The sequence below is a fragment of the Oryza glaberrima genome, chromosome 2 (genome assembly GCF_000147395.1).
Source record: "Oryza glaberrima chromosome 2, OglaRS2, whole genome shotgun sequence".
NCBI lineage: Eukaryota > Viridiplantae > Streptophyta > Magnoliopsida > Poales > Poaceae > Oryza > Oryza glaberrima.
Window position 1 is genome coordinate 25,484,164 of NC_068327.1, and position 27,881 is coordinate 25,512,044.

General features: G+C 47.5%; 4 protein-coding genes across 6 annotated transcripts; 2 read left to right on the forward strand and 2 right to left on the reverse strand.

Annotated features, from left to right (window-relative positions):
• The first annotated feature begins 942 nt into the window (after positions 1-942).
• Positions 943-7,232, forward strand: LOC127764025 (SNF2 domain-containing protein CLASSY 4-like). 2 transcript variants are annotated; one of them, XM_052288830.1, is made up of 6 exons: positions 943-3,287; positions 4,211-4,363; positions 4,504-6,359; positions 6,478-6,555; positions 6,680-6,831; positions 6,939-7,232. In XM_052288830.1, the coding sequence occupies exons 1-3, from the start codon at positions 954-956 to the stop codon at positions 6,334-6,336; spliced, it is 4,320 nt and encodes a 1,439-aa protein (XP_052144790.1). In that variant the 5' UTR covers positions 943-953; the 3' UTR covers positions 6,337-6,359; positions 6,478-6,555; positions 6,680-6,831; positions 6,939-7,232. The 2 variants fall into 2 exon arrangements, with proteins under 2 accessions (XP_052144790.1, XP_052144791.1); XM_052288831.1 differs by having other exon boundaries at positions 6,814-6,831.
• A 728-nt stretch (positions 7,233-7,960) lies between these two features.
• Positions 7,961-11,012, forward strand: LOC127764026 (glutamate dehydrogenase 3, mitochondrial). 2 transcript variants are annotated; one of them, XM_052288833.1, is made up of 9 exons: positions 7,961-8,425; positions 8,567-8,680; positions 8,803-9,024; positions 9,128-9,202; positions 9,295-9,411; positions 9,514-9,764; positions 10,300-10,375; positions 10,524-10,610; positions 10,695-11,012. In XM_052288833.1, exons 1-9 carry the CDS (start codon positions 8,318-8,320, stop codon positions 10,878-10,880), a joined length of 1,236 nt encoding a protein of 411 aa, XP_052144793.1. In that variant the 5' UTR covers positions 7,961-8,317; the 3' UTR covers positions 10,881-11,012. The 2 variants fall into 2 exon arrangements, with proteins under 2 accessions (XP_052144793.1, XP_052144792.1); XM_052288832.1 differs by having other exon boundaries at positions 10,524-11,012.
• A 440-nt stretch (positions 11,013-11,452) lies between these two features.
• On the reverse strand, positions 11,453-14,165 carry LOC127764027 (uncharacterized). Its single transcript, XM_052288834.1, has 6 exons — positions 13,795-14,165; positions 13,621-13,704; positions 12,762-13,011; positions 12,508-12,604; positions 12,290-12,355; positions 11,453-11,959 (listed from the first exon to the last, which is right to left on the reverse strand). Exons 1-6 carry the CDS (start codon positions 13,946-13,948, stop codon positions 11,765-11,767), a joined length of 846 nt encoding a protein of 281 aa, XP_052144794.1. The 5' UTR covers positions 13,949-14,165; the 3' UTR covers positions 11,453-11,764.
• Positions 14,166-16,618: 2,453 nt separating this feature from the next.
• LOC127763723 (protein ORANGE, chloroplastic-like) lies at positions 16,619-19,972 on the reverse strand. Its single transcript, XM_052288507.1, has 8 exons — positions 19,515-19,972; positions 18,865-18,979; positions 18,299-18,415; positions 18,075-18,161; positions 17,901-17,977; positions 17,654-17,781; positions 17,071-17,207; positions 16,619-16,951 (listed from the first exon to the last, which is right to left on the reverse strand). The coding sequence occupies exons 1-8, from the start codon at positions 19,772-19,774 to the stop codon at positions 16,874-16,876; spliced, it is 999 nt and encodes a 332-aa protein (XP_052144467.1). The 5' UTR covers positions 19,775-19,972; the 3' UTR covers positions 16,619-16,873.
• Positions 19,973-27,881: the final 7,909 nt, after the last annotated feature.

The window sequence follows — 27,881 nt, forward strand, 5'->3', positions numbered from 1 at the left end:
ATTAATAGTGTAATATGTAACTATTATATGAATGGGCTATTAGATTGGCTATAGATGAATTAGAGTTAATAGTTGGCTATACTATTAAACTTGCTCTGACTGCTGAAGTGCTGAGCACCACCCAACCCCCCCTACGTTGGTTACCTACGAATGACGGTTTGGGGCAAACAGCACATGCATATGTAGGCCCTTTGTACTTTCTACGTAAAAACTTTTCATTGCGTGTAAATTACGAAACAAATCTTTTAAGTCTAATTGCTTTTTGATTTAATAATATGGTGCTACAGTAAATATTTGCTAATGATAAATTAATTATGTTTAATAAATTTGTCTCGTAGTTTATAGATAGAATATGTTTTGTTATTACTCTACTTTTAATACTTTAAATGTGTGTACATATATCAATATGATACTTTTCAACCCCTCGAACTAAACAGTGCAATAGTGCAGCACGAGTAATAAAAGAGCTTTGGTCTTTTCCAACAAACGCCTCACACATTTTTTTGTCACGGCTGTTTCGTGCGTTCGCCCTCACTGACATCCATCCCCCGATCGACGACGACCCGGGGGAGACCTGACCTGACCGTACCCGACCCTGAACCTGAACCATCGGGCGCTGACTCGTGGGCCCCACCTTCCGTTACTTGCCTTGCACCGGTGAGCGCCCGCGTACTTCCTTCACCGGCGGGGTTCACCCGACGTGTCCATGACGGGTGGGCCCCACGATCCCGACCCCCCAACACCCCCCCCCCCCCCTCTTCCCTTTTCCCGTTCTGGTATGTCGAAAATGCCTTCCCCACCTATGCGCGCTCCTCCTTCCCGTGCATATCGTAAAACAAACAAAAACCCATCTCCAACGCGGAGCAGAGTAGAACACCGCCCCGAAAAACCCACATCGCTCGCGTCCTCGCGCGGTCGCGCCCCCCGCCGCTTCGCCTGCCACCGCCGCCGAGATGCCCCGCCGGAAGGGGAAGGGGAAGGGGGTCGAGGACGAGGTCGAGGTGTACGAGCCGGCGTCCCCCCCGGAGCGCGTGCTCATCATCCTCGACAGCAGCGAGGACGATCTCGACCTGCAGGAGGTGCGCCGCTCGCTGATGATCACGGGCCGGGGGCGCGCGCGGGCGGCGGAGCGCGTGGGGGAGGAGGCTCCGCGGGGTTCTGGGCGGCGCGCGGCGCCGGTGGTTGCTAGCCGGCGGAGACGGAGACGGTCGCGGTCGCGGTCGCAGAGCCCCCGCGCCGCCCGCCCGCGCGCGGAGTCCTCGCGGCGGCCTACGGCCCGCCGTGCCCGTGCCTGTGCACGTAGCCCCTCGCTAGAGATCATCGACGTTGACAGCGGGAGCGACAGGGGCGTGGTGCGCGTCAAGGAGGAGCCGCGTTCCGGAAGCGACTCGGACTACAATGGTGCGAGAGGTCGTGCGCGTGCGCGGGCGCGGGCGCCGGCCGCCGCCACCGCCGCGAAGAAGAAGAAGAGGAAACGAGGAAAGGAAGCTCCAAGCAGAGCCCAGGAGAGCCGGGAGGTTGTCCGCGTCAAGGAGGAGCCGAATTCCGACGGTAATGGTGCGGGAGGTCGTGCGCGTGCGCGCTCGCCGGTCGCCGCCGCCGCGAAGCAGAGGAAGCGAGGAGGAAGAGAAGCCCCAAGCAGAGCCCAGGAGAGCCGTGTGCCCGTTCAAATCAAGGAGGAGCCGTATTCCGGGAGCGATTCCGACGGCAATGTGGCCGGTGGCCGTGCGGTCGTGCCGGCCGCCGACGCGAAGCAGGGGAAACGGGGAAAGAAAACCCCAAGCAGAGGCAAAGGGCGACGGGTGGTTGTTCGCGAGACTTCCACACCCGCTGCTCCGTCCAATGGTGCTCCCTCCGTCGGCAGGGGAAAAGGTAGAGGGCCTGGGAGAGGTCGCCAGAGAAGCAAGGGCGCTGTTCGTGGTCGCGCTACTCCGGTGAACCGGGTGAGCACGGGTGTTGGTTCGAGAACTCGGTCACGCTTGGCAGAGCAGGGGAGAGCTTTTGCACAAGAGGAAGAAGAACAAGTGGAGGAACGAGAGGAGGAGGAGGAAGAACAAGAGCAGGGGAGAGCTTTTGCACAAGTGAAGGAAGAACAAGTGGAGGAACAAGAGGAGGACGAAGAAGAAGGTGAGGAGGAGATGGAGATGGAGGTGGAGGTGGAGGTTCGTTCAGATGACAACGATCATGGCAATGGTGGAATCAGGGGAGAAGGTGGAGGTACGGACGATGTTGCGGAGATAGAGGAGGAGGAATTGGGTACGGATGAAGATGAAACCAGTGATGATAGCGATGAGAACTTCAGCGATGAGGAAGGGGATGAAGAGGAATTGGAGGAGGAGGAGGAGGAGGAGGAGGAGGAAGAAGATGATGATGATGATGACGAGGAGGAGGAGGAACCGGGTGATGCACCTGATCAACCGGGTGAGGCCGGTGAGGAATCTCCTCCCCGATCAAGAATCATGGCAATGCCGCTGATGGGAAAGAGGATGTTTGAGGGATTTAGTTTTCTACAACAGGTGGACACCTCGACTGGCAGGGATATCAGAGCTCGCACACGATCAAATTTCAAACGCAAGAAACTCCTGGACAAGAAACTGCTCAAGCGTGGGACGTTTGCGAAGCCTTACTGTATCGATGTGTCTAGCTCGGGGTCGGAGGAGGATGTGCCACAGCCGGAGCAGTCGGCGTACGGTGGGGATTGTGCGGATGATGATGGCGGCAGCGATGGCAATGAGGAGCATAGAGCTGTGAAGAGGAGGAAATTGAACAGGAGGCAAAGTGCCCATAGTGATAGCGAGGAGGATACAACATTTGTATGTGATGTCAAGGAAGGATCAGGTTCTAGGAGGGTACAAGAAGGAGCACCTCGTAGGCAGGTTAAGAAGGAGGGTTCCAACAAGAAAAAGGATGGCTCCACTCCACAATGCGTCAGAAACAATGGACCAAAAGTTGGGAGACAAACAAATGGGCTCAATGGACAGGGTGGTGTATCCTTCAAGAGAAATGTAAAGATTGCTCAGAGGAGGAAGCGCAGGCGAGCAACGGCAGACCAAGAAAAGTATGGTCATTTGCTCGACCCCATGTTTGATGAAATAGAGAGCAACCAATATGAGCCTGTTCCTGAAGAGCAAATTGACAGGAGATTGCCCCTGGTATTCGCATTTGGGGATGACGATAAGCTGGAAGAGATATCCAAACATGACAAGTTACAGGATGAAGATGAACTGTGGAAAGAATTTGATTTTGCTTTGGAATCCATAAATGTTTGTTCTCACAACTGCGAGGAGGTACATCGTGCTCTCTGCTACGCAAATATAGTTAGAATTATAATTATTATCTAAAATGATAATTCTAATTATGTCAATAGAAGTGCGCTATCAGCCCTGACTTTTGTGTTTCTTGAATGGCTTTAATGTGAGGTTTATTATTTAATCAGGAATAATAGCTAGGATGGATTCTATATATATATTATATAAGCCAAGTAAATGTGTCTAATGACTAGTTTTGGATTCTGAAACTATTATTGAAATTAAATCAGCCTGCTCCAAACCTGACTATTGATCATTAATTTATAGAACAATAAACTGTTTTGTCTTTTGTGTATGAATAGATATTTATGTACATAAAAATTCAAAACAAAGAGTAATTAAGAAACAAAAAGTTTGTTTGCATAAGAATATATATGTATGGCGCAGTCGCAGTCCCATTTTTCTTGCTTTGTTTCCCTTTCTAAGTGCAACTGCTTACTTGCACCATTGTAAATATTGCTGCCTTTTCTTAATATAACACCAGCAATTGCTTGCTCGGTTTCAAAAAAAAAGAAAAAAGAAAGAATATATATTTAAAAAGAAAGTTAGTCTTGCTGCCTCACAAGATTATTCATAGCTGTAGTATCATTTAATTTGTAGTAAAATTTTATATGCATATAAGTATGCAAAATAAATGCATCATCAATAGCCCTTGCTAATACACGAGTTAGCTTAATGTTCTTAATGGATATCCATCAGCCTCAGGAAGTGGTTGTCAGAATAAGTTTGTAAAGCCTCCCTATAGGGAGGTCTGAGTTGCCTTGTTTGTCCTCTCAGCATGTTAGGACAAACATTAACTTTTGTATGCATTCAAATGTAAACCTCTTTTGGAAATTCTGTGTTTTTTTATCTCCAGTAAAAAAATCTAAATACAAAAGTGATGCTCATATCGTTGTTTTCAGGGTGAAAAGGAAGATGAGCAAGAAATCCCTGCGGACAAAGCAGCTTCATGCATCCAAGGGAAGCATGAGCTCATTATTGATGAGCAAATAGGACTTCGATGCAAGCACTGCAACTTTGTTGATCTTGAAATCAGATTCGTACTTCCCTCCATGGTAAGCTACTACTGTACACTTCAACATGTTTCCCAAAGACCTTATACTTCACCTGACTGATGCTTTTGCCTTTCTTCTGATTAATCATCTATTATCTTGCAAAAAATTATATATGTTTTCTTTTTTTTCTCATTCAATAGGTAAAGTCCTGTACTGAAAGGGACATGAGAAAAGATCACGAGTTAGACTTGTTTTTTGATGATATCCTAACATCAGCGGGATATGAAGGACCACGTGATTTTGGTGGTAAAAAGACTGGCCTGGTTTGGGATCTAGTTCCTGGGGTCCGGGAGGACATGTTCCCGCACCAGCAAGAAGGTTTTGAGTTCATGTGGAGAAAACTAGCAGGGGGGACTTCAATTGAACAGCTGAGGAACAATGCAAACACTATTGAAGGTGGCTGTGTGATTTCTCATGCACCAGGGACAGGGAAGACCAGACTAGCAATCACATTTGTTCAATCCTACTTTGCGTTTTTTCCCGAGTGCTGTCCAGTGATAATTGCTCCCAGAGGGATGCTTGCTACATGGGAACAGGAGTTCAGAAAATGGAAGGTGAAGGTCCCTTTTCATGTATTGAACTCCAAGGAGATTAACTGGAAAGAAGACAGGACCATCAAACAGCTGGCTATCATGGATGAAAATTTGGCCCAAAGTTTGGCTAGAAACAAATTGGATCACAAATTTAGGCGAAAGTTGAAGTTGGCATCATGGCGTAAAGGGAGCAGTATAATTGGTGTGAGCTATACGCTTTTCAGGAAACTAGCGAACCAGAGCAGCATGGATGGGAACATGGTGAGGAATCTGCTCCTTGAGAAGCCTGATTTGTTGGTCCTTGATGAAGGGCACACACCAAGGAACAAGAAAAGTCTCATATGGAAGGTTCTTGAAGAAGTTCGCACCAAAAAGCGAATAATTCTATCTGGTACTCCATTTCAGAATAGCTTTCTTGAGCTCTCTAATGTCCTGTACCTGATTAGACCAAAGTTTGCAAGACACTTCGCTTCTAAAAGTTTCAAGAAAATAGGCCTTGAGGATTACTGGACATCCTTGACACTGAATAACATAACAGAGAAAAAGATAGATGAAATCCGGCAAATACTCGATCCAATTGTGCACATCCATAACGGTGACATTCTTCAAAAGTCTCTTCCAGGATTGAGAGAATCAGTTGTGATTCTGAATCCTCTTCCTCATCAAAAGGAAATCATCACAGCAATGGAGAACACAGTGACAATGGGGACTCTTGATGCAGAATACAAGATCTCCCTTGCATCTATACACCCGTTCCTCGTCACATGTGCAAAACTGTCGGAAAAAGAAACATCTTCTGTGGATGTCTCTTTGCTGAAGAGCTTACGGCCAAACCCGTGCGTAGGAGTCAAAACAAAATTTGTTTTGGAAATTGTCCGTTTGTGTGAAGCCATGAAAGAGCGAGTACTTGTTTTCAGTCAATATCTTGAACCGCTATCTCTGATCATGGACCAACTTAGTAAAATGTTCAATTGGACAGAAGGTGAGGAGATCCTACTGATGAGTGGAAATGTCCTTGTTCAAAATCGAGAAGCTTTGATGGAGGCCTTCAATGACATGAAAAGCAATGCCAAGGTAATGCTTGCATCAACGAAGGCATGCTGTGAAGGCATTACACTTATCGGGGCATCACGTGTGGTTCTCCTTGATGTTGTATGGAACCCTTCAGTTGGAAGGCAGGCGATTGGCCGAGCTTATAGAATTGGTCAAGAGAAGATTGTGTATACATACAATCTAATCACAGAAGGGACAAAGGAGAAGGACAAATATGATAGGCAAGCTAAGAAGGATCATATGTCCAAACTGCTATTTTCAAAAGAACCCCATGCTGCAGGATTCAACTTGTCTCAAGAAGTGATATTCAATGACAAGATATTGGAAGCAATGACATCACATAGGGAGCTCAAAGACATGTTTGTGAAGATTCTCCATTCTCACTAACAGTAAACTTACAGCTAAATCTGGTAATTTGATTCTTATGAGACTAAAATGCAATTTGATTCTTTTGAGATTAAAATGTCAGTTTGATTCATCTAAGACTAAACTTTGTTGTCCTTTTTTATGTTGTTTGCGGAAAAGTAGGCATGCGGACTCAAGTTTCATCCATATCTGATTTTTTTGGCTTCTCAAGAAGAAAATCACCTGAATTTTTGGAGGATGGTAAGCTCAGGAATGTTGATGTGAATAAATTATTCACTGTCAGGCTATGCGACTGATATTGAAGTGTTGATTGCTCAAATGTTGAAACTGGGATTAATTGCTACCATGTTTTGTGGTGATCTAGGCACCGTTAGAACTGTAGCGATGGAAGCATGAAGATGTGCCTTACTTTTTATGTCCCTATGTCCTGACCGAAGATTCTCGGTTCATACTTCATACTATGTACGATCTTCTAACTGAGCCTTACGGTTTTTGTAGGGAGGTTGCATATCCTTGGTAAGTATATGGAAAGGCACATCGGTATATAAGTTACTAGTTGATCAGCATCTATGTCCTAACTGGAAATTACGTATACAAGTTACTTATGTGTTTTCTTAATTTAGGGAATGCAGCGCTGCTTCTTATCTGTGGAGAGGAAAATGTGTCTGCACCGCCATACTGTGCTGCCTGGAATTTTGCTCAGCTATAGATGCTCAAAGGACTGAATAGAAATTGTAGAAAAACCTGCAAGGCCTGAGAATAGGGGAATTTTTTTTAATTGCTTAGAGTTCCAGGGCTTCCTTGAGTTCTTAGGCCAGATGCACGAATGGATGACCCTGAAGCTCGTATACTGAACTATGAGATGATCTGTTCTTGAGCTGCACAATGGCACAATGGATGGTTGACATTTGGTTGTACTGCTTTTACAAATACCCAGTTGGCGATTGTTTTGTCTGCTTCTTCTACTTTCGAGTTGCAGTACTAGTCCTCATTTGACTAACTAGCTCTGTGGTTTGCGAAATCCATTGACGTTTCAGTGTCCTGGGTATTTGGGAGATCGCGTCTCAGGCTAGTTGCAGCCAGGGTTTCCCAAACCGTCGGGGCCGGGGTTACCGCGCACCGGCGGTAACCGTGAAAAACCACAAAACCGTACAAAATTTATCAAAAATTCAAATTATTTTTTAAATTTATTTGAATATAAGGAGGTTACCGTGGTATTTATATTACCGTACCCCCACGGTAAGCCTGGTAACCGCGGTAACGGTTACCGCGGTAAGGTAAACCCTGGTTGCAGCTACCACCGTTCAATCATGCAATCACACGTTGGTGAGCTTCACGTTTTAGCTTGTGTTTGCACGGTGCAAAGCCTGGAAATTTTGTGACAACTGAGAACTGAGAGAACAGACGTTCAAAGGTCCATGCTTTCAAAACGCTTCTTTTTTCAACCGAGACGCCGGTCCAAGACCTCTAAGCTCTGCGCTGAGCAAAAAACACTTTGGCTACTTGATTAAAAACGTGTCCGAAAACAGTTTACGTGCTTTGTGCCTCCACAGATGTCCTGCTTGTGTAACGTCGAGAATTCTTGACTCGTACTAGTATATGACTCGAGCAGTTCGATCCACCAGCCAACTGAACTGAAGAAAATAATGCAGAAAGATAGCATCAAAGCACCCTTTCCTCTTCGACAAACTCTCTACTTTCAACGATTCCCTTGCAGAATAACTTTCTTGATGAATAATTCTATTAGGCTCTAACCAGCGGTGCAATGCCGTGTCACCGAGCCTAATAGAGTTCCTGTTTGTATTCTCGAAAGAGTTCCTGTTTGTTCCCGGCACGCTTTCAAAGTCACTCAGCTATTAATGCCTTCGGATTCCAGAGATGAAAATCACGCCTTTGGTTCGCCAAATTTCCGTCTCGTGAGCTTCTCGTCGTTCTTGTGCTTGTTTTCCGTCGAATCCTCGTGCAATTCTGTGAGAAAAAGAGGGCGATCTCCGGTGCTGCCATGAACGCGCTAGCCGCCACCAGCCGCAACTTCCGGCAGGCGGCGAGGCTACTCGGCCTCGACTCCAAACTCCAGAAGAGCCTTCTGATCCCTCTCCGCGAGATCAAGGTACCCGATTCCCTGCTTGCATTGCATAGATTGATTGATAGATGCTCTGTGTGATTTCCTGCTTCTCTGTTTCTTGCAATTTGATGCTTGATTCAGTGGTTCACATCGGCTTCACTGAACCATTGGCATTTGTGTGTTCAGGTTGAATGCACCATCCCCAAAGACGATGGCACCTTGGCGACGTTTGTTGGGTTCAGAGTGCAGCATGACAATTCCCGTGGCCCGATGAAAGGCGGCATCAGGTATCACCCTGAGGTGAGGAGATGATGTTTTTCTGCCAATTCCTTTAGAAACTACAAAATTTCTTGCGTTCCAAAAGAGTAGGTCTTTAGAAGGATCGATTAGTATTGTAACCATCAAGGTTTCTCCCTGGACAGGTTGACCCAGATGAAGTGAATGCACTTGCTCAGCTGATGACATGGAAGACTGCTGTTGCTGCTGTGCCTTATGGTGGAGCAAAGGGAGGCATTGGGTGCACTCCTGGTGAACTGAGTAGAAGTGAACTTGAGCGTTTAACGCGCGTGTTTACCCAGAAAATTCATGACCTCATTGGGATCAATACAGATGTTCCAGCCCCTGACATGGGAACAAATGCACAGGTGAGTCATCCAATTCCATCTGCCTTATAATTTATCATCTGCTGTCTTCATACTCTGCTTCTTCTTTACATGTTTCTGAAAATTTTATTTTCAACTGTCACAGACCATGGCATGGATACTAGATGAATACTCGAAGTTCCATGGCCACTCCCCAGCTGTTGTCACGGGAAAGCCAATTGTGAGTTTACATGAGTCATGAAAAACCTATTTCATCTAGACAAACTCTTCATATTTTATCATTAACTTTACTTATTGTCTTATTTGATATAGGATCTTGGAGGATCCTTAGGAAGAGATGCTGCGACTGGCCGCGGTGTTATGTATGCTACTGAGGCTTTATTGACTGAATACAGCGAGTCAATTTCAGGATCAACCTTTGTTATCCAGGTAACAATGACAACATTATTGATTGACTTAACAATATGTTAATATTAGGATGCCAAAAATTGTATAACTTTGTACTTGATCAACTACTAATCTTTTCTGCAGGGTTTGGGGAATGTTGGTTCTTGGGCAGCCAAGCTCATCCATCAGAAAGGTGGCAAGATAGTTGCAGTTGGAGATGTAACAGGTGCAATCAGAAATAAATCCGGGATAGACATACCTGCTCTCTTGAAGCACAGGAGCGAGGGTGGATCTTTGGAGGACTTCTACGGTGCAGAAGTTATGGACGCTGCAGAGCTGCTTGTGCATGAATGTGATGTTCTCGTCCCGTGCGCCTTGGGTGGTGTTCTCAACAGGTAAGAACGGCGCATTGCTGCATTTGATAAAAGAATCTCGTATTATGGTAATTTGATTGATGTTTTTGCTACATTTTCACCTGGTTTCCAATATCTCATTATTAGGCCGTAGTGTTTCCAGAGAAATATGTAGTACAAATTTCATATGTAGCGCAAACCTAAAAACTAACGTAGGATCCAATTAAAAATAAACCGTCTAAGATATCCTGAGTAAAGCATTTACTCCCAATAAAACTTTTTACTTATTATTAAATCTGAGAGTAAAAGTTTTACTCAGGGTGATGAGGACAAATCTTAGACGTCAGTTTTTTTTATCCTATGGTAGTTTCTAGGTTTGTAAACTGCAAATGAGATTTGCTTTATATTTTCCTGTGCTTCCATTCATATAAATATTGGCACCTTGGTATTTGGTAGTGTGTGCGGTGTCATGATACCAAAAATTGTTAGCTGTGTATTGTGGAGTTTTCTGTTTTAGTTTTCTACCTTAGTCTAGCTGCATGTTGCAGAATTGCTAATTCAAATGAGTTATCTGCAGAGAAAATGCAGCTGAAGTGAAGGCCAGATTCATAATTGAGGGGGCTAATCATCCCACTGATACAGAAGCTGATGAGGTAAGCTCAAAACCACAATTAGCTCTCTCTCTCTCTCTCTCTCTCTCTCTCTCTCTCTCTCCTTCAAGGAACATGAATATCCTCAAGACATCAAGAATGATAATTTATTTATAATTCTAATCTTTTGAGCTTACTCTCTGCCTTGAAGATACTCGCAAAGAAGGGAGTCATTGTGCTGCCAGATATCTATGCAAATTCAGGCGGCGTGGTCGTCAGCTATTTTGAGTGGGTTCAGGTAATAGAACAGAAGATTTTGTGCCTTCTTTGGATCTTTCCCATGAATCTAATGGCATATGTTTGTGCTACGCCTATGGTGCAGAACATTCAGGGCTTCATGTGGGATGAAGAGAAGGTGAACAGGGAGCTCCAAAAGTACATGAAGAACGCTTTTCAGAACATCAAGGACATGTGCAAATCCCAAAACTGCAACCTTAGGATGGGGGCATTCACTTTGGGGGTTAACCGGGTTGCAAAGGCTACTCTGTTGAGGGGATGGGAGGCATGAGAATCTGTTGAGGAATCACCTCAATTTTGTAATTCAAAATCTTCATTCGGTAATATATTGGCACAATCTGGTACAGTGTTGGTTGTCACTAGATTTTACAAGGAATTCTAACTAAAGGCACCTTTTAGAGCAAGTTTAATAGTATAGCCCACTACTAGCTACAATTCATCTATAGCCAATCTAATAGCCAATTCATACAATAGTTGCTTACTATACACTATTAATATATGGCCCCACCTGTCATACACACATTGCATCTTAGAGTCCGTGCTGCAGCTGGCTACAAATCTGTAGCCCGCTGCTCTTCTCTCTCATCTTTCATCTCCAATTCATCTAGAGCAGGTACAATAGCAGGCTATTAACCAGCTATAAACATATTTTAATGAGATAAAAGATGAGAGAGAAGAGCAGCGGGCTACAGATTTGTACCCAGCTGCAGCACGGACTCCAAGATGCAATGTGTGTATGACAGGTGGGACCATATATTAATAGTATAGTAAGCAACTATTGTATGAATTGGCTATTAGATTGGCTATAGATGAATTGGAGCTAGTAGTGGGCTATACTATTAAAGTTGCTCTTAGAGAGACTTCCTTTTTGTTCTAGATTTTGTTTTACCTCATGCAGTCATTTAATCATTGTGAATTTGTGATCATTTTGGCCATCATTCCTTTCTTGGAATGGAAAGCCTGCACACTATCTTGCTGTACATCAAAAGATATACAACCATTGATCAGAAGCATGCTGGCAAGAAGTTTTAACTCTCAACCAAATGAATAATATTGTAGTTTTTCCAAGTTACTTCCACTCTGTTTTCATGCTCATTTGTATATCTCTGTTGCAACCCCAGAACTCAACGGTCAAGTGCACAAGAAATTTATCTCTCAGTCTGCAAGTTTACAGATATCATACACCTTCTTGCCTATTTTACACACTACATGACTAAACTTGTATCTCAGATTAGATTTTTGAGATGTGCCCAGACTGCTCTGAGATTTTTCGATCTCCTTAATTGCTTGTTTCAGTTTGCAGCTAACATCACCCAATGCCCACGCCAGTGATATATGTGGCTGTGGATTCTGCCATAAGTTCAAGACACTAGTTAAATAATTTTGCACAAATGTGGTGATGCTACAGATGATAATGAATTAGTAATACTCTGGGTGGGACACTATAATCATTCTAATCAGCCAGTGACTGATTCTGTCAGACAGATGTTCCAAACCAAACAAAATTATAGTACACTACCGCCCTCCCCTTATATTGCAGCAGTGTATTAGATTTCTGTTTTAGGTTGCAATTATGTTGCTCGCATGTTTTGAAATTAAACCATAAAATATGTGTGATGTGGTACCCATCAAGTAAAATATGCAGAACACCAGCACAAACATTGCTAAAGAATATATTACCTTATAGAATTCAGGAAGCCCATGTAATCGATATACATCATCTACCATCGTTATCTGTTTACTAATCTGCAAAAGTTTAACAAACAGTAAGTTAATAGTGCATTTCATTAATGACATATAAGAACATATATTATATGGTTTTTTTATTATCAGACTTAGTAAAAAGATCCATACAATGCCTAAAGATGCTAGGACACTAGGTAGATAGTATTAAGCACCTCTGGCAACCCAGTACTTGTAACTTCTAGCGAAAGAAATGACCGTGTACAATCATCATTGACAAAATGCTCCCATTTGTTGAAGTCCATCCAATACCTGATTAATATATAGTCAATTCTATCAGTGCAAAAAATTATTATACCCAAATAGGTACATAAAGCAAGTATAATCTGTAGACAAGTACACATAGTCTGTCCACTGAAAGGAGTTAAATAGTAAGAACTCAGCAATAAAGGTATAAGAGATGACTAACCGTTGCTGTGAGCGGAACTTTTGCCGAAGCATTGCGACGAGGGACTCAATTTGATGCACCTGAATTGCAACAGTTCTTCCTAAACTTACATGAAACTCCCTGCTCAGAAGCACTTTCTCAAGCTTTTGTTCATCCTTGCACAACTCGGAAAGTGCATAATCTGCATCGATGGCATAGAGATCCGGCACAAAAGACGCGGCTCTTCTCATAACAAGGGCCAGGTGTTTCTTTGCATCAGAAGGTATGACAACTGCACGAGAGAGATCTATATGTAAGAGCAAGGGCCTTTCAGGACGTAAAATTTTACATGTCCAACAGTGAGAAAGTGAATCCTTCTACCCGTTTTCTGTTCAATTCAATACAATAAAAAAAGAAACCATGATACTGAACTGAATCAACGGCATTCCCCCTTACACTATATAAATGACAGAATAAGGGAAAATGATGTTACTAAAATTTTGCTATGTTACTAATTCTACAACTTAGGATGATGAACATGCTGAAAAATCAGTTCAGCAACAGCAACATATAGAAAGTGCCCTTCGTCGCTTAATGTTGGCAAGGTGCATGCTTATTTCGGTATATCAGTATATGTACTGTGCAAACATGCAGTAATGTCCTCAGAATGCATCCTGTTTCCTAAGGAAAACCCATGAAACCAGATAGGTAGGGCTAGGCAATAGATCCTACTCCTACACATCTGATCTTGGTGTTAAGCAATATAAGCATGCCTATTCACATGGAAAAGCAACTAACCTTGCGGTAACATGCAACCAGCGATAAACGACCAATAATTTACATTCACCTAAGCACAAACAGATATAGAAAGATCAAGAGAAAAGAAAGAGAGAAAACAGACCAGGGATGTAAACATGTAGCGCATAGTTGCCTTCCACATGTGGGAAGCTCCGGACGCGACTCCCCTGCGCCATTGTCGAGCAATCTGCAAAACTTCAGTAAGAACACATCACCGGGGGGCCTCAGAATAAGAATTGAGGAAAGGCTCAGTACGGTAAAGAAGTATCAATCATGCCTACGAAGTTTGGGGGCTGGAGGAGGTCGAGGGGCGGGGGAGGGAGCAACGCGGAAGGTTCCGGAGGCACCGGGGCGGCTTCGCCCGCGGTGGCCGCCGGAGCATCGCCGTCGGAGTCGGAGTCGGACGCGTAGTTCGCCACGAGCGCATCCATCGCCTCACCACTATCTCAACCGGATCGAGTCAGAGGCCAGAAGGGGCCAATCGGATCCACCGCTGGCCCCGCCTCCGGCCGTCGGAACTCAGTTACCCACTCTTCCCTCTTAGTATGGCGCCGGCGGCCGGCGGCCGGCGGCGCAGGGTGGCCGGGGGCGGCGAGGAGGCCCGCTGCGCTGGTGCGAAAGGCTGCGGGAGCCTGGAGGAAGAAGATGAGTGGGCTTGGATACTTGGCGTTGGTGGGCTGGTTCTTATTGGATACGGAAAAAGTACACCAAAGGTCCCTGAACTTGTTATTGGGATAGAAAATCGTCCTTGAACCACGAAACTATATATGCATATGCCTTAACTATACAAAACCGATCACCCGACATCTTTTATTAGTTTTGATTTCGGATTTGGTCTACGTGACGGCTGAGTCAGCATGGGACCCACGTGAGCTCCACGTGTTAGTTTGCCACGTCAACTTCCCCTTTCCCCTCTTCTCTTTCTCTGTTTCTCTGCTTCCTCCCTCCCTCTCGCTCTCTGCTCTCGCAGGGCATGGGGATGCCGGCGCTAGGGCGCGCGCGGTGGCGCGTGCGGCCGGGGTCGTCGGCGGGGAACGGGTTGGCATCGTTGTCGTTGTCGAGGAGGCTGAGGAGGTCGTCGGCCGTGGAGAAGAGGAGGGAGCAGGAACGGCGGCGGGCGCGGGAGTAGCAGCCGCGGTGCGGTGAGGTGGCGGGCGGGATGGCGGAGAAGCCGCATCCGCCGCCGGCGACCCCTCCTTCGTTCTCGACACATCCACCGCCCCCGACAACCCCTCCTCCCAAATCGCCTATGGCCTCACGGTACGCAACACCATGGCGGAGCCAGAGAAGGCGATGGGTTCCCCGGCCGCGAAGGAGCTGGAGAAGACGCCGCCTCCTCCTGCAACTGATGGCCCCAGCGGTGACATTATGCAGCGGCAGTATAAGAAGGACGCCGACGCCACCCATGGCACACTTGTTGGCGACGACGCGGACGAGGCGCGCCGCCTCTTCCTCACGGACGTGGTGGAGCGACTAGACGCGGTGTGCGCTGAAGAGCTCGAGCATGCAGATCCTTCGGAGCAGAGATTGGGAAGACTGGACTCTGCTCGCGGTTGCCAATGGCGTCACCGCCCGCCGACGCCACCACCCCAGTGATGAGCAGCTCAGTGAACGACGGGGCCTGAGCGGAGGAGAACCCAAGCACTAGTTGACCCTGGCTGACAGTATTGTCATGGGTAGATTAAAGAGGCCCAGTTGAACTTGCACGCGATGATTTGTCTCAGTTCTTCAAGTATCGGTTAATTTGTTCTTGTTATCTGGCTCTAGCATGCTATTATCATGCAAATGGAATGTTTGACACAGGTAGCTGGGAGCTAGAAATGCATGCAGTCACAAGGTCAGATTGATCGATGCAGAGAACATGGGAAGTGTAGGCGAGATCGATTGCGAGTAACGAGCCGTGGGCGGCGCAGTTCATGGGCGTCGTGGGGGAGCTTGCCTGCGGCATCGACACCATCAAGGTGGAGTCGGTGTGGCATCGCGTCCCCACCAATCCGGCGTCCTCGCGGATCCCGCCGTCCCTGCTAGTTCCGGCTGATGGTGCTGCTGCTGCTCCTTACCGTTTGCCTGCAGGTCAAGAGGCTCGAAGCGAGGATCCGCGAGGCGTGCGCCGCCGCTCAGCCCCGCTCGCCGCCTGGCCGTCTGCTCCCTACCCGTCGGCCCAGCCTGCGAGAGAGAGAGAGCAGAGGGGAGGAAGGGAGAGAGAAGAGGGGAAAGGGGAAGTTGACGTGGCACGCTGACATGACTCAGCTGCCACGTAGACCAAAACCGGGGTAAAAACCACCAAAAGACCTCAGGTGACCGGTTTTGTACAGTTCAGAAACCTTATATATCTGATTTTGCGGTTCGAGGACATTTTTGTATGCCGATGACAAGTTCAGGGACCTTCGGTGTACTTTTTCCTATTGGATACTCGACTGTTGCCTCGACGGCCCAACTAGAGGTTAACGAAGAACTCCCATCATTAGTCTTCTTGGCTTATCAGCCGCTACTGCAATTTGAATTTTGAAATTTAAAGCTGATTTTAAAGTTTTTCTATCATAGCTTATTTTTCATCATTGGCTTTTAAATCATAGTTTATTTTTCATCGTTAGATCGCTGAAGAAATATTCCCAGTTTGATCATCACTAAACAAACAGCATACAAGTGAACAACGCAACATTCATCATTCTTAAAATTAATACTCGCGATCAAAGTGCTACGTCGCTTCATGTCCCGTGAAATACATCAAATTTTAAATATTGCACGAAATTGCACCAATATAAATTAATTTTGATTGGTTACATGCATCGTATTCAATAATATTCATTTATTTACTCTTTGCACAAATAAATAAGAAGGCACTTGCACCAAATAAACAGACACTGATCATTTTGAAAAGACAAAAAAATCTTAGGTGATGCTCAAACGGGATGAAAAGAGCATATAAAAGTTTTACCCATATTTTTTAAGTAGCGGCTTATAATCTTGTTTTCTCCAGTCGCGCATAAACTGTAACTACATTTAGAGCATCATGGGCAGCTAGGCTAAATCATAAAAAATGTGCACCAAGCCAACACATTCGAAGGTCTACAAAAGACCATTGAAAAGCAAGCAAAACGCAGACAAATAATTCGTGGAATTGAACTGTTAGTGTTGGGTACCATAAACATACTATACAGATACAGTGATACAGCTTTGACAACATACACCTCTGAATTGTCCACTGTTCAATTCAAGCGATTCGCTCCGCACATCACTAAGATGTGAAGTGTTGCCCTATTCGTAAGCCTGGAACCCCAGGCGCGCCTGTCAATACTATTATCTACAAACAGTTTATATAGTGGTACAAGAATTTCTGAACTATGACGTGCCTTTTAATCAAACGGATCAATTCGAGGGTCGTGCTCACTTGCCATTGCCATCCCCGTGCAGAGACATGTTGGACACATCACCTGCAAACATTTTGTTTGAAATCAGGGCTGTTTTTCAATCCAAAATAGCAAGTGGAAATATGCGTATATTATTTGAATGACATTGTTGTTGGGAATCATTGTGCAAAAGGCTGATTTACCTTTCCTGCGCCCGAACAATTTGGGCACCTCTCTGTTCTTGGCGTAGATAAAGGCTGATCACCATCGCTGAATGTTGAAACCGGTTCAGTAAGCACCAGAGTTCCGGTACTTGAACAGCGAGCACAGGCCAGGTATCCTACAAGCCACAACTGTCAGTACCCTAGCAAAGCTGTAGTTTAAACAATTAAACCTATAGCAATTGAGCAACTATAAGAAAATTTTCTTAGAGGGGATAGATTTTTTGGTAACAGGTCCATAAAAACAAGCTTAATAACTAGGCACTAACAAATTAGACACATTATACAGCATTACAAGCTATCAGACCTTTGAATTCATTCTGAGATTTTTTGATTCTTGTGAGCATCTTTGGACTGAGCTAACACCAGTATAGCATTCTTACATTGAAGTACTAAACTTTTTCTTTACATAATGGAGAGATTTTACTAAAGCACAAATTGTACTGCATTGAAGTACTGAACTGTGCTGCCAAAAGTCCAAAACACAACAGCAAGTGCAAATCTTAGATATTTATTCATATTTTATGGGTACGAGGATTGAAGCAGCATTGGAAGAAATAAGTACCAGTTCCTAAACAATATTTGCACCGCTTATGCTCCTGCTGTTTGACATTGTTGATCTCAACAACCATTAGAGCGGAGATAACTCCAACTGCTCCACCTGAGAACGATGCCACAATAGGATCTACCTGACTGTACAGATAGAAAAATCATGAAAAGGATCAGCACACGGTATCTCTAAACTTCCCTGGTATCAAGAACTGGTTAAAAGATGTTCACTACACCAATAGAACATGGAATAGTTGTAATACCTCAGTTGCATCGGCAAATGGACACTGCGGATGAAGTCTGCATAAGATGTTCCTCCCACACCGAGTTTAAGTTCCAGCTGCAAGAAAAGTACAATAAATTGTTAAACATCCACTGGATATTGATGGAATCAATAATGATAAAAATGGTGACAAGGACTAGACAGTGTAACTTACAATTGGTGCAAGAAATCCACCGAAAACCATTATCCCAGCAATCAAAGTGAAACACGTAGCATAGTAGATTTTGAGATTAGCTGCACTCTGTTTAAAGCAAGAGAACCATTAGTAATGAGCTGATTTGGAACTTCAAATTCAACAAATAATATCAATAGCATATATACACTCCTTAAATATGAACCATGTGAGATGGTGCTGGATGTAGAAGTATATATACTTACCAGGGGAGGCAAGAATGGAATGAATGATGGAAAATCAGGAAGTTCCCCTTCAGGCACATCAACTGAGATCCCAAGTTCAACATTCTTTATTCTTTGTTGTATTCTCAACCTGCGAATCTACATACACGAAAATAGAAAAATAAGGATACAGCACAAAACACATCTGACACTGCACAGAAGAACTTTAGAAGGTATAACAAACTGAAAGCAATCTAAAGTACATGCAGAAAGAAGATGTGCCAGATTTATTCAAAAGGATTAACGGGTGTTTCCAGTTCTCTGATGATTTGCAACACACCTGTTTAATATCACAATATCTAGAATAAAGATTAACTAACAACGGCGCAAGCTGTGACATCATTGCGTAAACAATCTAAAAGTACTATGTAATAGCTCAGAGGATTGCCATCTCCACGTTAGTTGAACTCATATGCTGATTACCAAGCAAGGACTACACATTATCTTCTGTATTTTAACTATTTGTGAGGGATAATCAGATCATACCAAGCTTACACTATTGCCATTTAATGAAAAACAGTAACATAGAAAAAACAAAGTCGACATACCTCCTCCATATGCAAGAAGATCTTGTTCCGGCGGCTCCTAATATTATCCTGAATCTCCTGCAAGTCCAGCTTTTCAAAATCCTGGACTGTCTCAGGCCCTTCAATGATACAAAACCTGAGAACAAGCCGGGCATGACTCAACATGAGCTCCGTGCAATACAACACCAAACCAAAATGTTATCATCTCTAAAGGTCCAAAACGACAGAGTTCGGGACCAACGTTTTGTCAGCTAGATCCACCTAACGTGTTCAGTCATACTCCAGCACCAACACGGAAGGAGCCAAGCAAAGGCTACAAAAACTACTTGAATTTTTATCGTCTAGATCCGGCATGTTCAGACATCCTCCATCAACAGCGAAGCTGAGGCAAGCATATCATATATATATAGCTACCCTGGTACTCGGATTTTTATCAGCAAGATCCACCATATTCAGACAAACTCTATCAACAGAGAATTCGTCCCAACCATGAAGCATATGCTAAATCTATTCGAATTATTTCTCCCCTCAATCCCCTGTATGCTGGTCAACACAGTACTGAGCGTATATTGGGGGGTCAAGCTCAAGAACACTCAGCCATCCAGCGTGATTGACCCACGACCAACCCCCCCAAAAAAAAAACACCTACTGATCGTAGAAAAAGCATTTACCCCGGGGAGCCGGTGGCCTGCTCATCACCAGAGCCGAACGACGCTGCTGCAGGCGTCGGAGGCGGCGAGGACGACGACGACGACGACGGCAGGTCGGGGGATCCGCCCGACGCGGCGGCGGAGGACGCGACCCGCCACCTGCGCGCCGGCAGCGGCGGCCGCAGCCGGTCAGCGTAGGCCCCCGGCCGCGGCGACAGCCGGAGCCGCCCCCCGGGGCCGCCGAGGCCGCTGCAGGCCAGCATGCGGGCCGAGCAGAGCATCGCCTGCGCCCTGCGGATATGCACGCGCGCGCGGGGAGCTGATGGTGACAGAGGAAGGATGGATAAAATATAGATGGATAGGTTGGATAAAATCGGAGCTGAGCAAGGAAGGAAGGGAGGAAGTGGTGGCTGCCTGAGTTCCTCCGATCGGTGGAGCGGGGAGGAGCAGCGTGGCGGCAGCAAGACAGCAAGTAGTGGAGCTGATGTTTTCTAGGAGTACTAGTTTTTTTTCTTTTCAAGAAATTGCTGATGGGCACAGAGGAAAAATATCCGATACTAGTGGATTTCTGATGCCGCGCGGTGCGCTGCACAGGGACACGTACGCGCCTACCACCGGCAGGCGGCGCGCCACTAGGGTCTGTTTGGATGCATGTCCGGTTAACTTTGCTACCATTTTCAACCTTCTTTTTTAAGTTAAAAAAAGGCTACATTTAGTTTGTTGCTAAATTTTAGTAAGTATATATGAAATCTTGACAAATTTTGTCAACCTTGCTAAAATTTTAGCAATCTTAACAAAAATTTGGCAATGCCAAAACTTCGTAAGGTTGAAAATGGTAGCAAAGTGAATAAGCCGTTAGTTGCCATCAAATCATATGTTTAGACACTAATTAAAAATATTAAACGTAGTATATTGATAAAATTCATTCCATAACTCCGAACTAATTTGCGAGACGAATCTATTGAGCCTAATTAATCCATAATTAGCCTATGTGATGCTACAGTAAACATGTGCTAATTATGGATTAATTAGGCTTAAAAAAATTGTCTCGTGAATTAGCTCTCATTTATGCAATTAGTTTTATTATTATACTACGTTTAATATTTCTAACTAGTGTTAAACATCTGATGTGACATGGACTTAGTCGTTTATCCAAACACCACCTAAACATACGCATTGACCACCTAAGAATGGAGTTAATGTGGGTGGTGTGCAAAACTTACAGATACTAGGTGAAACCCCCTGTGTTACTGCATGAGTTTAGTATGATAATAATAAAATAATATATAAGATAGCTAAACAATATAAATTTACATAAACACTAGAATCAGTTGATGTGATATGGCTTAATTAAAGAAGAGAGAAATAGCATAAACCAAGTGATAAGATATTATAAAGGTATATAAGATATTATAAAAAATAATGAAGATATATATTGAAATATTAGGAAAAAGTACGAATTACCCCCCCCCCCCCGAACTATTACGGTCGTCCGAATTACCCCCCCTAAACCACAAAACCAGACATTCTTCACCCCCAACTATGTAAACCGGATGAATTACACCCCTCGACCCAATCCACGGTAGTTTTGGTCTACGTGACGTACGCGTGGCAGCTCAGTCAGCATTCTATTTATTAAAAAATGTGGGACCCACCTGTCATATCCTCTTCCACTATTCCCCCCCCCCCCCCTCTCTTTGACGCGCATGGCAGCAGGCTCTCTCTTCTCTCTCTCTCTGACACGCACGCACGCGGACGGGGGCCAGAGGCGGCAGCGAGGACGGCGGCACGCACCGGCCGCAGGCTCGAGGCCTCGACCTCCGTTCGCCTGTGGCCCCGTGAGCAGCACCGACTCAGGCGTCGGCTGCGGCGCATCCGCCGGGTAGATGGTCGAGCTGGCAAGGACAAGCAGATTGCGAGCGGAGCCGCAGCGGCGGGCGGCGTCCACGACGTTGACGGTGATGCGGAGGTTCTCCGTTAGGTACTCCGCTGGTGCAGCGGAGCCGGCGTGGACGCCGCCGATGTTCGCCGTCGCTAGGATCACGTAGCGTGGCAGCTCGGCGGCGAAGAAGACACGCCAGGTCGAGCTCGGCACGAGTCCGGACCACGATATTGGTGAACCCCAGCGAGTCCAGCTTGCGGTGCACCGCCGAGCTGACCATGATGCGATGGCCGGCGATGAAGACCTTCGCCGACTTGTCGACGAGGAAGGACACGGCGGCGGCGGCGTCGCCGGTGGTGGCTCGTCGATCCCGCATGTAGGAGCTCGAGCTTGCTCAGCAGCTCATCGATCCCATGGAGGAACTCGAGGAGGGACGGTCGCCATCGCCGCCGTCGCGCGCTCTTCGCGCCCCGTGCCACCGCGTGCCGTCGCGTCGCGTTTGTCACACCCTAAAGTTCTTTCCCAAGCCTAAATTGAATTTATAAATCACCTAGAGAAAATATCGGTGTAAAAGCAAGAGAGAAACCCTAATAAATTAATGCAAATAATAATCGGAATTGGCATGTGGAATTTTTAGTGAAATTTTTAGAGCTCTAGAACTAATTGCAACCAATTAAAAATGAGCACAAGCAATATTTAATCCCAGGAAAATCCATTTCCTTCTTTTTCTTTTTCTTTTTCTTTTTCCCCTTTTTCTTTTTCGAATGGGCCGCCGGCCCATTCTCTTCCTCCTCCCCCTCCCCGCTGGGCCGGCCAAAGGCCACGGCCCAGCCGGCCGCCCGAGCCCCCTCCTCTCTACCGGGGTCGCCGACAAGTGGGGCCCACTTGTCGGGTCCTCCCCCAACCTTCAGCCGCCGCCGCGCATCCCGCAACCGCCGCCGCCCCCTTGCGCCCGCGCCTCTCGGGCCACGTTGCCCACGTCGCCGCCCGCGCCCGCTTTCCCCGCGACCCCACGCCCACTCCCTCTCTCTCCCGCCCGCGCCCGCGCCGAAACGGCCGGGATTCAATTTTGAATCCCGCCGGCCACGCCCTCTCTCCCCCTCCCCACTACTCCAGTGAAATCGGGCTGCTCCCGGCCACGTCCGAGCCCCCTCTCCCCTATTTAAGCATCCCCACTCTCCCCTCTCTCTTTTTCTCCATTTCGCCGAGCTCTCCCGTGCCCTCTATCGCCCTAGCGCCGTCGCCCTCCTCTTCACCGCCACCTCCGCCGCTCTGGTAGCCGCTAGCCGCCGCGCCGTTGCCGCCGTCGAGTTCACAAGCCCGAGGGCCACGCCGTCCGCCTCTCCGCCGCTGTTTTCCGCCGTGGGAACCCCGTTCGCACCGCGCGCCGGTGAGCTTCGCCATGGCCGGCGCCTTCGGTCGGCGCCCTAACCATCCATGGTTTCCCTCTCCTTCTCTAACTCCCCCCTTTTGATTCCTTAGGTGATCCCGGAGCTCGTCCCTCAATCGCCATCGCCCTCCGTCGCTCGCCGTCGTCAATCGTCGTCGGTGAGGCCCCTCCTTCTCTTCCTTTCTCTCTCTCTCGCCGCTCAGCCGCCGCGCCGCCGCCTAGCCGCTCAGCCGCCGCTAGCGCCGCCCTCCGCCACCGGCTGGTCGCCGCCGATCGCCGCCTTGCGCCGCCGCTGCGTCGAGCCGCGCCGCCGTGCGCCATGGCCGCCGGGCCGGCTTGAGCCGCCCGTGCGTGCCGGCCCCGTACTCCCGCCGCCGTCTGATCTACCCTCGGGTAGATCGGGGCCGTCCAACCCCGCCGCCCGCGTGGCTACCACGTGGCCGCCACGTGTGTGCCGCATCGGCGCCACGTGTGCACCACGTGGTGCGCCGCTCCTTCCCCGGTTCGTGGACCTGGTCCACCGTGGACCACCCCCCTGAGTCACTGCCATGTGGGGCCCACATGTCGGCGCCGCCCTCTCTCCTCGGGATTTTAATTATTGCGTAATAAATCAATTAAGGATTTTTCTGTTTATAGTAAAACACAGTGAATCTTCTAAAATTCATATCTAATTCATCTGAGCTCCATTTAAGCCCATTCAAGTCTCAGAAAATCAAGAAAAGTGCATAGAATCCATTAAAAATGGTCTTGTTTTCTGTTTCAGTAGTCTTATAGCCTGTTTGTATTGTTTGCTTTGTATGTCGCTTAGATTCCGGCTCTCCCGACGCTCCGGTGTACTTTGAAATAGTCGCCGAGGTTCCTCCAGCAGCAGAGCAAGGAAGTCATGCTTGTCACTTGAACATGTTGATCCTATATTGCAAATGCTCTACTGTTTTCCCTTAAATACTGCATTGTTTTATAATGTTACTATGGGATGTTTACCTACTGTTACAACCATGCTATTTTGTACCATGCTCCTTTGTTAGCTTGGGATATAACATGACTAGAGATTGGACTAGGGATTGCTTAGCCTTGCTTAGTTCAACTAGCACACAATAGGGGAAATCACATTAATGCTTAGACTTCAGGTTCTAGTGTTGGCGGCGGAGTAAAGCCACCGTCTTGGTGTTAGTCAATTAAAATATACTAATTGGTGGGCTGTGGGTGCATGGTTTTGATGGTCGCGCCCATGGCACTTAAGGACCGGTTCGCGGGAAACCCTGGAAGAATTCCTCGTACTTGCCACAAGCCAGCGTGGGCAACGGCTGGGCTTGTAGTGTAGCTTTCCTCTAGCTGACGCATCCAGGCAAAGGTGGGCGTGATGGAGTTTGGATGGGCCTTGCGACGGCCTATGCGGCTTCCGGATTCACCTAGGCATGAGAGAGGACTGCCCGCTGCCTTGCGAGGAGTGGGGGTGAAACCTGAGGTGTGGTGTGCTTGGTTAGAGGGGGTAATGCGAAGGGTCCTGCCACGGCCTCTATTCGGTATGTCGTGGTGGCATGTCGGCGCACGGGAACGCGTTGTGGGGCTGTGTCTTGTGGGTACAGTTGTACACCTCTGATCAGAGTAAAACTATTCGAATAGCCGTGACCGCGGTTATGGGCGGTCAACCAGATTCACCGTGATTAGTCTCACCCTAGTCTAGTCTAATGGAATTGATTAGTTCAGGTGGATGGTTGGGCCTGTTGCAACATGGTGTAGCGTTGGACAGTGGATGGATAATATTGGGTAATTAATACAATTGTTATACTGCTTTCAACTACTGTTTATAAATGCTCACTTTATGCAAAAGAACCTATCTAGCTATCCATTGGTAATACCCTGCATCATACCCCTATTCCGGTAGGACTTGCTGAGTACGGTGGTTGTACTCAGGCTTGCTCTATTTTCCCCAAAACCCCAGAGTTTGAGTACGTGTCAGATGGCGGTTTCTCCGAGGAGTAGGCTCCGTTCGTGCCGTCAAGGATGCCTGTGGAGTGGTGTTTCCGTTGCGGTCCAAGTCAAGGCTTAGCTCTAGTTATCTTTTAATTTTTCGCTGCATTTATGTAAGACTTTTATAATGTTTGTAAGACATGAATCTATATGTCAACTTTGTCGTTTGTGTACCCCGGGCGGTCCTGGATGGGGGTTTTAATGCACATTCTGCTTGGAATTCTATTCGGGAATTTCTGGGCGTGACACCTATCGTCGTCGCTCGCGCCGCGCGCTGTCGCTTCGCCTGTCATCATTGCTCGCGCCGCGCGCCGTCGTTATCTCCCCTCGAGCCCCGCCCACGCCGCGCGCCATCGTTCGTCGCCCATCGCCGTCGTCACCTGGAGCCCCGTCCGCTCGCTGTCACTCCGTAACTGCGTGCTGCTGCCGTCGCGTCGCCTCCTCGCGCCCTGCCCCGTTGTGCTGTGCATGCCGCGGTCCTCGCTGCCGTGTGCGTCTTGGCCACGAAGCCGTCCTCGCCGCCACCTCCGGCCCCCGTCCGCGTACGTGCTCGCCGCCGCCGCCGCCCCCGCTTGCTACCGTGCGCGAGAGAGAGGGGAAGAGTGAGACAGAGAGAGAGAAGAGAGGGGAAGAGAGAGAGAGAAATGGTGAAGCATCTAGGCCCCCGGTGTTAATTTTGGTAATTAATGACACGCACTAATTGTGGACTAACCGTTGTGTTTGAGCTATTTATTTGAGTTAGGTTCACTTATTTGTGTGCACATGGATGATCATTGATGGATTAAAACTGACGGCGCAAAGCAAAAGGAAGAGAAGACGGTAAACTAGTGTTTTCATTTTAAATTGATCGAGGCGTTGGGCGATCAAAATTGTGCTAGTTTATTTAAAGCCTTGCCGTACTATTAAGTAGGGTAATGACCTAGCAAAGAGATGATTTTAATTGCCACATTAGGTCATTATGCATTTAGACTTGTGCTCTCATTTCATCACACACACACAAACATTCTTCTCTGTTTGAGTTCAGCCTGACAAGGACCAGTCTGACCGCGGACCTAGTGCCGGTCTGACCGGCCAGGGCAGCCGGTCTGACCGTAGAGTCAGAGCCGGTCTGACCGCCGCCTCAAGGCTGGTCTGACCGGCAGGTGCGGGCCGGTCTGACCGGCCGGCCATATGGTGATGGTGCCGTCTCGGTGTGCCGATCCCGAGCCGCCGGAGCCGTATTCGGTCAGACCGAGCTGATGGCGGTCTAACTGAGCCGAGGCCGGTCTGACCGGCCAGGGCAGTAGGGCCTAGTGTCAGCCCTGCAACAGCTAGAAAACTAACCATTGCACAGTAGCACGGTTTGACCGGCCACATACCTCCGGTCAGACCGGCAGAGCACTGAGTTGGGGGATTTCGCCCTCAACGTCTAGTTTTGGTTGATGGGAGTATAAATACTCCCCCTCTAGCAGCAAGGGGACTTTCTTGGCACCCAATTCAATTGCATAACCCCTTGCACCTCTCTCATACACCTTTGAGCTTAGTGTTCATCCATTGTAGTGGTTGAGGTTGTTTTAGCCAAGAGTCAAGTGCATTTGCTTCCATTGTAGAGCTAGTGTGGCACTTGATCATCTCCACGCCGGGTCATTGCTTGTTACTCTTGGTGGTTGCCGCCTCCTAGACGGCTTGTGGAGGAGTTGCCTAGTGACCTCTCCGAGAAGATTGTGGAGGAGGCCCGGTGCCGGTTTGTAAGTGGTTTAGAGTTCACTACCTTCGGAGTGAAGGAAGAACTACCCCGAGTGATCGAGGCTTGGGTAGTCCTCTCCGTGGGCCGGCTCCCGCCTTGCCCACCCCTTGACGAAGGGGGCGTGCGGTGGCTTCGTGGTTGAGCGGTAGAGTTGGGCTCGCCTCAACGGGAGTAGGAAACCGGCGTGTTTCCGAACCTCGGTGAAAAATCTCTTATCTCATTGTCTCATTTGATTGTTGCATTTACATTTGTGTCCCACGGGGGAGTCGGGTCCGGGGCCCTGCATTTAGGTGGGGAGGGGACGGGGGACATTTCACCCGCGGCCCCCCGCGGGTGTACATTAACCCTCACAATGTAGCCCATATAAGGTCTAAAAGAGCCCAATCCAATAAAATACTTATATATACACGAAACCCTAGCCTTATCTCTTCAGTCTCTGGTCTCCCCATCTCCTCTCCAGTGCGCGCACCCATATCACATATAGGGAGGCAGCAGGACGCCAGGGGCAGCGCACCGGCACCACGCATGACGCATCCCCTCGCCATTCCTAGTCGTTCGCTCCCTCCCCTCTCCTCTGGACTCCGAGTCCCATGAACCAGAACCACGCACTCTGGTCTCGCTGTCCTGGTCGCCCTTTCCCTCTCCCCTCTAGCCTCCCACTACCTAATGCAGGGCCCTGGAGGGGGGCGGGGACGGGGCCTGATTTGGCCCTACATCTCGAGTCGGGGTCGGGGGTTGGGGGCGGGGTTGTTCCGGCCCAACCTGGCCCCGCCCCGCCCCGTTGCCATCCCTATCTGAAAGGGAGCTCAATCTACCCCCATAATGGTTCCTTCTTAATAGAAAGAGGGCATAAGGGGGTTAAGTGTCCATATTCAACAATTGAAGGGTGTATGTTGTCTGTTTTTGCGGTTGAGAGGGGTAAATCGAACTTTTGTAGTTGAAGGGGTTGTTGTAAAACAGACTTAACCTTTTTTTTTAAAAAAAATCCCCTATCAGCACAAGAAGGAATAAGTCCACTCGTTGTCCCTCAGCTTTACCTCGAATTTACTTGACATCCCTAAACTATAATACCAGAAATCTTCTTCTCATCTTTGCAAAAACCATCCAAGTAAAGTCCACTATGGATGCTTGTTTGGGCTAAGGGCATGGCCAACGCAAGGTATAGTCTCATAAAAAAGGTGATGCCAAGTGGGATGAAACCACACTTCTGATATCTCTCACATAGTGCAAGCCATGCCCCCATCTTATTGGAGAAAGCCATCCTAACGGGCCGGCCTGAGGTTGTCTCGCAAGTCGGAGCCCAATTCTACTGCTTCAACCCGCCGCCACGGCCCAGCCTAATCCACTGGCCACGGCCCAACTAGCCGCCACGATTGAAGAATCCGGAAGCTCCACCCCTCGAACCCTAAACCCTAATTC